This window comes from Phalaenopsis equestris, unplaced genomic scaffold (genome assembly GCF_001263595.1).
Source record: "Phalaenopsis equestris unplaced genomic scaffold, ASM126359v1 Scaffold000573, whole genome shotgun sequence".
Taxonomy (NCBI): domain Eukaryota; kingdom Viridiplantae; phylum Streptophyta; class Magnoliopsida; order Asparagales; family Orchidaceae; genus Phalaenopsis; species Phalaenopsis equestris.
The window spans coordinates 10,067-24,965 of NW_018165013.1; the positions used below are offsets into that span (position 1 = coordinate 10,067).

General features: G+C 31.9%; 1 protein-coding gene across 1 annotated transcript; it reads left to right on the top strand.

The window, feature by feature from the left end:
• The first annotated feature begins 8,688 nt into the window (after positions 1–8,688).
• On the top strand, positions 8,689–9,919 carry LOC110029463 (ferritin-3, chloroplastic-like). The gene is made up of 3 exons (XM_020731765.1): positions 8,689–8,763; positions 8,884–8,949; positions 9,724–9,919. Exons 1-3 carry the CDS (start codon positions 8,689–8,691, stop codon positions 9,841–9,843), a joined length of 261 nt encoding a protein of 86 aa, XP_020587424.1. The 3' UTR covers positions 9,844–9,919.
• Positions 9,920–14,899: the final 4,980 nt, after the last annotated feature.

The window sequence follows — 14,899 nt, forward strand, 5'->3', positions numbered from 1 at the left end:
GCTTCATATATCGATTCCCCTTCAAACTGACAAAAAGATGTAATATCATTTCTAAGCTTAGCGGTTTTCGAGGGTGGAAAATATTTAGCCAAGAATTTTTGTGATAGTTCTCCCCAAGTTCTAATAGATCTAGGTATTAATGAATTTAACCAAGCCTTGGCTTTATCCCTTAATTAAAAAGGAAAAAGTCTAAGCCTAACAGCATCATTAAACACTCTGTCATATTTAAATGTAGCACAAATTTCAAGAAAACTAGCAAGATGTAAGTTAGGATCTTCAGTAGGTGATCCTCCAAACTGATTTTTTGTATCATTTGGATAATAGCAGGTTTAAGCTCAAATAAATTAGCAGCAACATCAGGATTTTGAATAGTTAAATGAAGTTCATTTGTTCACGGATTTGCATAATCTTTTAAAGGTCTTTGTCGATTTTCATTTATTGGATTTTCTATATTATTCGCCATTTATTTCAAACTCTTAGTTTCTTTTTAATGTTTTCGAATTTTTCTAATAGTACACTAATTCTGAATTATAAGGTACTAAACCTTCAAATCCAATATTTTGCATAAACAAATAAAACAAGGTAAAATTTCTTTAAAAATACAATCCTAATTAAATTTCTTTTTTGATTTTTTTTATATATTTCCTCTTTTTTTGTTTTTTTTATATATTTGTATAGTATATATATATATATATATATATACATATTCTCTAAATTTCCTAATTTATCAAAACTATTTAATTTAATTAAATTTAACCGTTACCTACCCCAGCAACGGCGCCAAAAACTTGATCGCAAATTTTTATATGTAAGGATTTATAAATTTGACACCACTACAGCGCCAAAAACTTGATCCTTATATGAAAAGTAAGTTGTGTAAAATATATATAATTATAGGAAATTAATAATGGGATTCTACGCAATTATATGTATCATTATCAAGTAATAATGGACTTTCTATTTAAGCCCCAAATATCGATCCCACGGGGAAGATGTAGATTAGCAATGATAAATTTTAATAGGAAATTTATAGAAAATCAAACAAAATCACTGTCACTAATTTCGAATGTTGAGATATCAACCAAACAAAATTACTTAACTATTAGCAAATATGGAAATGCAACTTTTGAATATTAAATACTAATCTAAGAACTATGTTTAGGTAATGAAGATTTCTTATGTGAAAATGCATCCTTCCCACTATAATGAAATTTTGGTGAAATGAGATGAGATAAATTTTTTTAATATGAATTGTGTCAAATAGGAGAAATTTTAATTCTCTACCCTGATATAGTGCATAGAAAATCATTGGTTAATCTTAGGTTTAATCCCTAAATCCGTGGCTAGGCTAGGAGGATACCGGCTCCCACTTCCCTTCACCTGAAGGCTAACTCTTGCTTTAGTTTTTAAACACTAAGACCAAATTGGGGATTTTAGTCTGTCACCCCAAAGATTCTCCAATTTTACACCCAACAAAGAATATTTCCCTATTTATTTGCACTTAATTTCATGAACGAATTTTTCCTTCATGAAATTAAATGTGATTCTCACTCTATTGTAGAACTCATACTCAATTTCCTGGACCATATGTTTCACAACATATTTTAACAAAATCAATTAGACAGACTGAAAAGTAAATTAAGTTCGGAGTTGAAAAATCATCACAATTTATTTTATATTTTAATTATGACACATTCATTTTATCTCTTCATTTCACCATATCTCATAGTAAGAAAAAGATAGACGGAAGTACTCAAACTTCATGAGAAAGATACTACAAAACACAAATTTCATAAATAAAATAAAGTTCATACAACACTAAATAAACAAACAAACTTATCTGGAACTCTTTCTCAAAGCAAATCCTTTGTAGCCTTTCCTTAGAAATGCAGGAAGAAGAATTCTCTCACTTTCTCCTTCTCCAACACTCTTACGGAAAGTTTCACACTAAATATCACCACAAAAACTTTAAACTATGAAAGCAAAATCACTAATTTACTCCAAATATGGTAGTGGAATGGAATGATGTGGAGCGAAAAACCAAAATTAAAATCAACTAAGATAAAATTCACCCTCACAATATTCAAAATATAAAACAACTCAAAATTTTAAATAGAGCCCACTAAATAGAGCCCAAGGTCGATTCTTCAAGAGGTGCCTCCAAAAACTCTTCAAAAAATCTTCCAAATACATCGAACCTTCTAGAAACGGGGTTTACACCGCCTTTGGCGCAGTCGGCGCTGGTTTGGCACCGTTGGTGCTGAGTAAAAATCTCCAGCATTAAATTGTTCTACGCCGTCGGCCTGACCTCGGCGCTGCCGGTGCTGAGTATTTCTTCAAAAACTTAATTTTGACTATAAATTTCATCTTTTTTGCTTTATTTTTGCTTTAAGCCCTAAAAATCAACAACCTGCAAGAAAACATTAAAATACCTTCAATTAAAATGCAATATCACCAAAAATGAGTATAAAATAGGGGTCTAAAAATGCATATATTTTTGGTGTATCAGTGATCCCTTTTCTATATAGACAAAGTATATTGTACATCCATGATCGTGATGTAAGAATAATTATATTTATCTTCAAACCTAACAACACTCAACACATTATAAAAGTGCATTCAAATTAGTACATAGATTTTAATTTTAGGGGTTGGCAGTCGTAAATTTACAACAATGTGTGATCAAATCATTAAAATAATTGAACATTTAAGATAGATTGACCAATGTTAATAGCTTAAAAATTGATTGATTTGAATTTGGGCTCGGATAAAGATCAGATCAAAATAAATGAGCTGAGCTACAAGCCAAATTTTTTTATAAATTTTTTTTTATTTCTGCTAAAAAGTGTAAAGTTAAAAGCATATTGTTGTTAGTGTTGTTGAAGAATGATAATCAATCTAAAATTTGTCATTTTTTTAGCTCTAATCTTATTTTTCACCATAGTTACACTAAACCTTTCATGAGTTTGTTTCTTTCACATTTTCTTTCCAGTCAGAAAGATAATCATAAATCTACACACTCTCATCTCTGCAAACTTTTATTTGATTACACATCTTGAAAATATTCTTAAGAAGAAATATTTCATATGATGTAAGAGTTTTCACTACATCCTCCAATGCAAAATCTAATTTCTATTTTCAAAATGAAAATTCACTTTGAAATCTAATTTTCATTCCCAAATGATAATTTTGGTAATAGAAATTACATTTTGAAATAAATTTCCATTTTTCAATGGAAATTAAATTTCACATTGAAGTAATTAGTGAAAACACTTACATAATATAAGATATCTTCTTTTAATAATATATTTGGAAGTGTGCAGTTAATCATATAAGAGACCACAAAGGTGAGAATGCTTAGATTTAGGACTGGTTTTACAGTTGGAAATAAAATATGAAACAAATATATCCGTGAAAGGTTGGTGTAGCTAAAGTTGTTGATAATATCAGAAAGATGCATCTTAGTGGTTATAACAAATAGGTTTAAGTTAAATACAGATAAACAGTAAAAACCCTAAATATTAATTTGAACTATTCATTAATTCATAATTGTCTTATATGTTCTGTTGTTTTTCGAATCAATGTTAGATTGATTAACAATCTTCAGCATACTTAATGATCTTCACATACCTAACATCAATACGATCTTCAATATACCAAACCTTCAACAAAAGGAATGTTAATAGTTAACTTAAATACTTCTAAAAATTTTGAAAATTGTTGATCCATCTTCTACTGTCTATGTCTTTGAGGTAATGAAGGTGGTGGTATTTTTAAGTTAATCTTAGTTGCAGAGATTAGTTTTTCTAATTCCTTAAAAACATTTTCCTCAGGTTTTTAGTTTCCATGGTTTTTCAGTTTCCACAGTCTCCTTTTCAACTTTAATCTCTTTTCGAACAACATCCTCAAACTCTCTTTCACTTCTTAATTGGACAAATTTAACATGCACACTATTCTTCTTCTTAAAGTTTATCTCAATGTTGCTAAGAAGAGTTCCTTAGGTCCTATTGCTAAGTGAGTTTCTAATTTATCTCAGTTGATTCTTTGTATTCCTTATAGTTTTACCTTGACTTTACTGTTGATTCCCCTTTTGCAATACAACATCCTTCAAAGACAACTTCTTCACCTTAAATTGTGTATTATTTTTAAATCCTGATGAATAAGAAGGTCTAAAGTTAATACTACCATTATTATTCTAATTTCATAAGTGATTTTTCGGATTAATACCCCATTGTTGGTTTTCCCTATTAGAATTATTATTTTAGTTAAAATTAGGATGATTCTTCCAACCTGAGTTATAAAAGTTTGAATAGGGTTGTTAGGTCTATTATTATATGCATTTAAGGTCTCAAATGATGAAGTTCTAGAATCAACCATTTGTCCATACGAATTATCTTCAATTACTGGAGGTGCTTGAGGTTGTTTTATTCCAAGTTGATCTAACTTACTTGATATTGGCGCTACCTTAGAAGTAAAAATGAAAACATGTTAGTATCTTGCACACTAGCTACCTTTCTAAAGTTTACCCTTCAGAAGGCCATTAAAAATTGTCTGTAGTCATTGCTTCAATCAAAGGGTAAGCCTCATCAAATGGATTTGACATGAGTGAACAACCAACAATAGCATTAATAATAGATCAGAGGGATCCTTCTAAACTATTGTAAAAAGTTTAAATTATTAACCAATCGGGTAGAGTGTATGTGAGCACTTCTTAAGAAGTTCCTTGAATCTCTCCCACACTTCATATATCGACTTACCTTCATACTGACGAAATGAAGTAATATCTTTCCTATGTTTAACAGTTTTTGAAAGTGAGAAATACTTAGCAAGGAATTTTTGGGCTAAGTCACCCCAAGTCCTAATTGATCCATATGCCAATGAGTTTAACCACTTTTTAGCTTTATCCCTCAGAGAAAAAAGAAATAGTGTAAGTCTAACAGTGTCGTTTGACATGTCGTTATAACAAAATGTAGCGCAAAGTTCTAGAAAACTTGCAAAGTGTAAATTTGAATCCTCAGACGGAGTTCCTCCAAGTTGATTGTTTTGCACAATTTGGATAATAACATGTTACAATTCAAATGTGTTAGCTTCTACAATAGAAGTTTAAATACTTAAATGAATTTTATCTATCGTAGGATTAGTGTAATCACTTAATGGTCTATGTGTGTTATGATGTTCATTAATTAGAATTTGGTTATCAAAATTATTCTGTTGAATATTTGATATTTCTTCTACAATTTCATGAAGTCTTTTCTATTTTCTATATTTTCTAATAGTCCTCTCTAGTGATGAATCATAGGGTACAAGTCCTGCAGGTCCTGCACTACGCATACACAACTAAAAGTTCAACTAGTAAGATTAACACAAATACTTTTGATAAATACTCAAAAATAACTTTTCTTTTCTTTTCCTTATTTTAAAACAAAAACTTACAAGATGAAACTAGAATATGATTTTCCAAATCTAAGTCAAATTGATTCAAATAAAATTCTCCTAAAGTTCTTCACTGTCGTTCCTCGACAATAACACCAGAAACTTGCTCAACTCGAACTATTATCATAATATTGTAAGTCTTGGTAATGGCAACAGAAAACTTGATCTGCTCCCTAGCAACTAGATTAAATTCCTAAAATTTGGTGTTCTTGCACACTAGAGTTTCTCACACATGTTTATGCATCGTTTCAATAATATAAAACTCTATTGATTCTGGATTGTCGATCCCACAGAGAATGAGATAATGAAATACTTTAAGAAAAGTTCTAGTCTACTACTTTAAGTTTTTAGTTTAGAATTGTAATTGGGTGAATGTTCTACTAACTACTCTCTACTTCAATTAATTTTAATATTAAAACATACTTAACTTAATTTAATTGATGATTATCGAGATATAAAAGTAACCCATCTCTTGTGATGGTATAAGTGATTGTGTAGGAGTAGATACTTCGAATTGAAAATATGGCTAGTCAAAAATAGGAGTAATCATCTACTTTACCCTCTACCAAATGCATGAAGTACTTTTGTTGAACTGATTTTAATTCCTTAAATCTCAATTTGAACTCATCAAAGTCTATTTCTCTATCTATTTGCATCACCATATGTACTACTTTTTCTTCACCCACAGTGAATACTCTAATCATTCCTCCATCACTCTTCCGAGGCATAATGGATCACACCAAATTTTAATAGTTCATATGGCCAGAGAACACTCATCACATTAATTTTTATATAGCAACTCTATAAGCATCTTAAATTCTACACATTCAACTTATTCACCACAAGAGAAAGGTAAGAAAAATCTGCTCATAATGCATAGAGAAAACATTATAAATCATCATCTTATAACAAAGCAAATCTACTAGAATTGTGTTTACAAATAGTACAAACAATAAAGAAAAAAATACATAATTTTTTCCTTGAGAAAATAGATGAAAATTCCTTCTCAAAAGGCTTCCAAGTGCTCCTTTCAAAGCTGAGTATATCCCCTTAGAAAATTCTCTCAAATCCTCTCCAATCTCTCTAATTAAGTGGAAACTACCAAACTCTAAATCTACAATACAACTACTTTGCCTTACTTCACTTGCAAGGGCTTCAGGATGCTCTTCCATCCTCCATATAACTGGTTAAATCGACCCCATAACTTCCCAAGTCGTGCTCAACAACTGCAGAAAACTGCCCAAGAATTGGCCAGCACCTTAGCACTAGGCGTCGGCCTCTCGGTTTTTCTGGGTGGTTATTGGCATCTTGTCACCCAACAAGCTGGTGCTAAGGCATTTACGTGGAGCACCTTGCCACCCAAAGTCTGGAGCCTAGGCGTCAGTCTGCTGGTTCCAATATGATCGTTTCGCTCCCTTTTAGCTTCGATTCGCTACATATGTCCTATTTGTTATACCTGCACAAAAAACACTAATATATCTTTCTTTAAAGTGCAATTTCATCCATAAACAAGTTCAAAAGATAAAGAGAATTAAGCAAGCTTGAGGATATATCAAACGCTTACAAACTGCATCAAGAAAAACTTTCAGAAGACAGAAAAACTACTCATACTCCTAGCCAAGAGCAAGTTGAACCATTTCAAGGCTGACGACATCAAGGTGGTGAAGAACAATTGACATTTAAATGTGTGTGAAACCTTCAGCAAGCATGTCACAAATTTGGACGAGGAGATGTGGTTATTGGGATCCAACCGTCCTTAAAATGCCTCTAACTGAGGGAGCTTAAAGTTCTTCTGGGGTTCAACTCCTGAGATATGGAGAGAGAAGGGATTCTCTAGCTGACGTAGTGCCTCAGTGTGTCTAAATTGCTACCTCTCCACTTTCGCTGACCCAACACTATTTTGGTATTGTTATTCTTCGACCCTCTCGAGGTCGTTGTTCAACCTTGTGTCATTGTGTGCTAGAGCCACCTCCTAAGGAGGGTTCTTCCTCTAAGAGACTAGCTCTTCTGCCATGGCCACGAGAGCTCTCACAACCTCAGTGATCTAGCCTGACACCTGATCCTTATATGGGTCCTTAACTCTTGCATTCCTTGTTGCATGCATTTTTCCATATCTTCTCTAGCGTGCTCTGCATTGGCCACTTCTCTTTGACGACTCTCTTCTCCTTATGATCATTGCTCTGCTCTTTTTGTCGATGACATGACTCCATGGCCACCGCATCTTTTAGTATACTGAATCCAAAATTGTCTGAGAGACACGCCTAAGGAATAAAGCGTGAAAGAGAGCAAAGAGCTTGGTAATGAACAGTAAAATCTCATAACATTTATTCATAAAATGAACCTTATTAACAGAAATAAGGGAGGTTTAATTACATTTTGAAAAGATTTGTTGGGAGCTTTTTGTTCTGTACATGACTTTAGGGCCAAGAGCTTGAAGTGGCATTCGGCCTGCCCAGGCCTGGAGTCGGGGAAGCCATTCTACCATATTCTGGGCCGGGCAGCCATGTGCCAGGAGTCTAAGAGAGCGACTGGCTGGGCTATTTTCTTAGGGTGGCTATGATCGAACGATGGATCGTGAGACCCCGGATCAGATGCTTTAGATTTGGACGATTTTCATTGTCCCTTCAGCTTGGTCAAAGAATGTCGGTGGATCCCTCTGTGTCAGCTTTGCATCAATAGACTTTATAGGAGGCGGCTAAATTCTACTTGTCTTTGGATTAATTTTCTCCTGGCTTGCAGATGTCGATTGGATAGACCATGGCCCTTAAATTGCTTATGGTAGGTCCTGGTCCGCCACGTCATCATTTTGTCTGTCGTCAGATCTCTTAACGATTCATGCTGACATATTTTTGATGTACATGTATATTGAAGAATTATAGACAACATAAATAAGCATTAGGTGCTTGAAGCTAGAAAATATGTTTTTAAAATGGGTATTTTTTAAAATTCTATCATTTGGTTTGATGTAATTAGAAAACAATATGAATTTTTGAACTCTACAATCACACTCAAATGCCTTTAAAAGTAATCATTTGTTAGAAAACAATATGAATTTTTTAACTCTACAATCACACTCAAATGCCTTTAAAAGTAATCATTTGGTTTGATATAATTATTAATTGATTCCTTCTTTTTTTTCTTTTTCATTTTTTTAAAAATAAACGGTTGTTCTTAATTTTTTTTCTTATATGATTATGCCTTTAAACTGTTGTTCATGTACTCTAATGCTGACATCATCTTTCCTTGGCTGTAGCGATGGAGTTGGCGTTGATGGAGTTGGCGTTGTCCCTTGAGAGGCTTGTAAATGAGAAGCTCCTTTATCTACACAGTGTGAGTATCCTTATATATCTGTGTGTGTGTGTGTGTGTGTGTGTGTGTGTGTGTGTGTGTTAATTTAATTTAATTTAAGATAATGAATTTTATAGTGACGTAGATGATAACGATGAACAGGTAGCAGCACGTTGCAATGACCCTAACACAACACAGTTCATTGAGGACGAGTTCCTTGAAGAGCAGGTGAAGCTTCTCTTTTCTTTTCTTTTCTTTTCTTCATTTATTTGCTTACATACTCATACCACCCAATTCCTACATATTTACTAAAATTTAAACTTTGCATTTTACATTTATAAACCCCAAATCTCACATATAACATAAAAAATATCACCATTTTAACTTTTAAAAAGTCAAAATACACCTTTAATGCATAAGTAAGGTGGCATCTATGTACAATTCGAAGTTTAGGTGTTAGATGTGTAAATAAATAAGAATTGATTGGTATGTATGTATGAAATTCTTCCTTTTTATAATAATCTCTAAATCAACCAACCTAACATTAAGAAAGTTCAATGTTTCGCTACCTGAAAAATCTACTCCCATCTAGTCATCTGCATCAACAATCATACACTCTTTGCATCTCTTTCATGATCTTGTGTTAATTAACAATTCTGAATATGACTATGATAGAAAACAATTTTAAATGTTTCTGCGTAATATTTTATCGTAAATTTTTTTCTTACCATTTTTGTGTGGCTTTTTTGAATTTGTTTTGTTGCAGATGATTTACTGAAAGTTTTTTTCATGATAAACCTCTAAAGCAACCTATCAAGCTGAGCCGACTTTGCTTGGCTCAGTTACACTCCTACTCTTAACTTTCTTTTTTTATGTTGTTGTGATAAATTGGCAATTATAAATAACAGCAAGATATTTTCATGTTTCTACTTAAATTTATATTAAATCATCAATTTGCATAAACCTAAAATTTTCTTCCTTTTTGATATATTTACTGGCTAGGTTGAGGCCATAAAGAAGATATCGGAGTATGTTGCTCAGCTAAAAAGGGTTGGCAAGGGACATGGAGTTTGGCACTTTGATCAACTGTTGTTACATGAGGGAGAGAATGGCGTTGCATGAGCAGTTGGTAGTACAAGAAGTTTGGTTTTCTTTTCTTTAAGAGTTTGTCTTGATGGCTTTTGTCTATAGTAATAAAAAGCAGCCAACTTGTCTCTTATGATGTTATGGGGAAAACATTGTTTTACTATTTAACAAGTTTGTGTTCAAAATGGAGTTAGATTGCTGATCTGAATTCAGAACATTTTATATTTAATTTGATGTTTGTATGATGATGGATTGTTATTAGCTTATGCCATCACTCTTTTTTCCTGGATTAAGAATTAGTATACTTTTCTTTTTCTTTTGTTAGAGTTTTTAGAAAGGAAGTTTACTGTGAGATATTTTTTTACTTTTATTTTTAGGAGCATATTTGTTTAATGTATTTTTTTAATTTTATTTTTTAATAAGTTAAATTTTTAGTATTTTTAAAAATAATTATAATTATCAAAAATATTTTATTTTAAATTAAAAATAAATAAGTAAAGCTAAAATAAAGAATAAAAAGCAAAAGTGTTCCTAATCACCCTTTAGAGCTTTCTTGGGATCATTTTTTTCAGTGTTATGTAAGTAAATATTGCTCTTACTTCTTTCATTAAAAATGTATTTATTCAAAGAAGTTTTAAAGTATTTTTCATTTTTTATTTTTATAATAATTAATTTATTTTTGTTAAATGCTCAAATTAATATTTAGATGTTTTGAATACTTTACAAAATAACTAGCATTTTCAAACATACTTTATTTCAAGATGAAACATAATTTTTAAAAAATAAAAAATAGAAAAAACCAATAGGTAATGTTATGCGATAATGCCAAGGATCCCAACTAGTCTCATGGCTTTGGTTTTGCCATTTGCAATGAATGGGATGATGGGATATGTATTAAGGAGATTAGAAGTTTGGAGTAATTACATGCATAGTAATTGAAGTATTTCTTTTCTTAATATAATCAGTCATAAATAATTGTTGATATAATTAATAAGAATAATATTATTTGTTGGAGGATAATTGCATTGGCCATAATTAATATCAATTGATTTATTGTACTTGGGATTTTCACTTTAGCAAAATAGGCGGAGCACAATTTGAAATGTACTTATAAAATATTAGGTGTATGAAGCATTACTTATGAAAATCTGATTCAAGTTGTTATAATTTAACAGATCTGAGTGAAATTGTATGGAAAGTATAAACCATTTCCCTCATGATGAATAATCATGTGGCATACAAAGGCAACTCATTCCAAATATTCAATCAGCACAGCGACAGCTGAGAGATGGGACTGAAATATGATACAAACTCGATAGCTAATGAGGCATAATTTGAGATTGCTTTGGTGCCATCAACAACTGAAAATCAATTAAACTCAGTAAAATGATACTAAAATAGTTCTGTCAATCATTAATGCAAATAAAAACTGTATTATAATTTAGGGTTCCAAGCCAATGAATTCAACAAAGAAGATGAGCAATTGCTTCTTAGCAAACTAGATACAAGTCAGAGCATTCAATTCTAATGACATTAGGCCAAACGCTTATGTTTTTTAAAGTAGCAATTAATTATTGATCAAGTAAACTGTAGTGTTGATAGCATCTGCCCAGAAAGTTGGAGGTAGTTCGGCGTGCAAGCTCATGCTCCTGGCACGCTCATTGATAGTATTGTTCATACGCTCTGCAACTCCATTTTGATGTGGTGTCTCCAGAATGATTCTCCATTCTGATGTCCTGAGTTGCACAGTACTCTTTGAACCCACCATCGATGTACTCACCACCATTGTCAAACCTCAAACATTTCAGTTTTAGATCTATCTCTATCTCAACTATGGTCTTCTAAGTTTTGAACATATTAAATACATCAGATTTATGCTTCAAAAAATAAACCCATACATTTCTGTTGTGGTCATCTATGAATGTGAGGTAGTAGCGAGAGTCTCAAAGAAATGTAACTGGAGAAGATCCCCACACATCGATGTGTACAAGTTCTAATTTTCCTACCTTTGATGTCCTGCCAACTTTCAAGAAACTAACATTCTTCTGTTTCCCCATAATGCAAATTTCACACATGCCGAGATCAACTTACTTCAGTTCTAGGAGCTTGTCTCTGGACTGAAACTCTTTCATACCTCTCTGACTCATGTGTCCAAGTCTGCATGTCACATGTCTGTTGTGTTTTCTGCAACTGTAGTATCAACATTGTTAATTAAATCAGTATTCATATATAGCTCATCAGTCTTTTTATCGCGAACTAGTACCAATGCTCATTTAGTAACCTTTCAAGTGTTATCTGAGAATACTATTGAATGATCACCCTCATCGAGCTGCCCAATATAAGTTAGATTCTTCTTCAGCTCAGGAATGTGTCTGACCATTTGCAAGATCTATTTGTTTTATTTAGGGAGTGTAATTTCAACATCTCTCATTCATGCAATAAATTGGAGATTGCAAGAAGAGCCCCTATTTTTATATTTTTACAAGATGGATTTGAAGTGGAAATAATTAATATAAAATAAAATCAGTTAATTCACTTTTATTCTGTATTTTTAATTTTACGCGCTTACATGCAATATAGTGGTTGCACTTGTAGTTTCCCACCTTGAGGTCTTGGGTTTGAATCATGCATATTGTCCTTTCAGCTCATCTTTACCCAAAATGTTATATATATATATATATATGTGTGTGTGTGTGTGTGTGTGTGTGTGTGTGTGTGTGTGTAATCGACAAATATATCTTGGTCTTCGGGAACATCATGATAAAGACCCTTGTTCATAATATAATATTTGTTATGGTCCCAAGCAATTGATGGTTATTTTGTTAGTCATAATTTTAAATACTCATTATATGCGGATGAGATGGTGGCCTCGTGGCTGGGCAATTTTCTGCCACAGGAAAGAGCTTAAGTTCGAAGCTCACCGGCCCAGAAAAGAAAAGCCGCATTCCGCAAATGCTAGAGGCTACTTTTGCTAATGAAAACCTGAATAAGGCATATAATAGGATAAAATTGACTCATCCCTCTAAGGGTTGTAAGGCATCATTCCCCTTTATTATTCAGGTCGACAAATGTCATTATCAATACGATCAACACCCATTATCTTATATTAACCTCAACACTCATCATCACCAATATGATTGATGTGCACCGTTGCACCAAAGTAAATGTACGCCATCACTAGTATGACTGACGCTCCTACAGAAAACTTGAAATCCAATATCAATATTAGGACTTCTTAATCTTGAAACTCCCATCATCTTAAGAAACTGATCAAATGAACACTAATGATATCTTAAAAAATAACTCCAACATCTTAAAGTTTTTCTACTCTCTTCAAGAAAGTCATCTTTCATAACTTATATTTATTATAATATATTAGAGTTTTTTTTAATCACAAGGAAGACCGTTGTTTTTAACTTGTAATATATATTATTATAATTATTGCATGCCAGAAGATTCACAATGGTAGAATGATAATTTAATATCTTAGCATTGCACAAAGATCTAACACACATACACGAAGATAAAATAAAAGTAGCTCGAAGAGACACTAATATTTTTTATGTGAAAAAACCATGGAAGAGAAAAAACACAGAGCATAGTCCAATCAAAGTAACCTACTATGTGTTTGTAAGTATATGAGTGCATCCTTCTCTCATGAAAAGGAGAAACTAAATTTTGATCTTACACTGAAAAGTATGCTTGTCTTTATATAACACAAAATAAATATAAGTGTTAGGCACAATAACCAAATTTTGACTACAACAATTACAACTATGATTGTTGAAGGTTGGTGGCCAATGGAGGCGAATGTTGATAGCTAATAATGGTCAAAGGTGGTTGACGTACTGTGGATTGTGGTTGGAGGCTACAAAAACTTGTGTTTACCAGTCGGATCTTCCCTCCAGAATAAACTCTGAAATTCCACTTATATTTCTCCTCCTCCTTCCCTAAGTGAATAGATGAGGTCTATCTATAGCCTTTTGGGGAGGGGCATTTTGTTCTTTTAGCGCTTGCTTTTTTCACCGGTCGACTGAATGGTACATATTGATCCCCCTTGATCATAGGTGATTTTATTAAAAAATTAGATGCATTAATAACTTTAGAATTTAACAATCTTGGGCTCATTGAATTTCTTTCGTCGAGATGCTCTATTTGACAATAAATATGTTAAATTTGACGTTTATTTGACCATTCAATTGATGATTCATACCCTTCAATTGTGCTTCAACGATTTGATCTGCGTTTTGTTAGACTAGCCAGGATTGAACAAATTTTGACATCATTGGGTTCATCTTGTTGAGGCGGTGAGTTTGACTACAAACTTACTGAAATCAAGGCCCGAATGACAAGAATTTGAATTTGAAAGATTTTTTATAAAATATACATCTTGATTCGTGCTAATAAAAAAATATTGATAACACCTCAATAATCATTTTAATTGAGTTGGGCTTGTTATTTTCTCTATTCTTTGTTTTCATTTAAAAGAAGTTGAATCTCCTCTAAGCTATTCTTAACTTATTTTATTTGTGTGTATGAGATTTTCATATTAAGCCAATATTATAAACTCTCAATGGTCGTAAATAATCTTACACAGTATTAAAACAAGCTATTTTATTTAATACAACTATATTGAGAATATCAAAGTTAATTATTTTTCTTCCCCATCAAATTAGTTAATATAACAAGAATTAATACAAACTTTATATATATTATCTAAATCTGAACAATCAAACTTCTTTAGATTTTCTTATTCGTGACAATATTTCATATTTATGTTAGATAATATTAACTGTTAAATTTGCTCCATAATATTATTATTGAAATAAGATTAAGTATCTTTGTTTCTTATGGATTGTCTGGATAAAAGTATGATTTAACTCTCGCATGATTTAGTAATCTAATAAATGTAAGTCCTAAAAATTGTCTGATAATAGAAGTGATATTTTCAGTTAAATCTAAAGAAATTGCCGGCTGATTTACAAACATACCATACAATTCTCATGTAACTGCATATCTAATACATAAAATTACATTTTACACACACAAACACACGGATATATATATATATATATATATGTATATGTATATA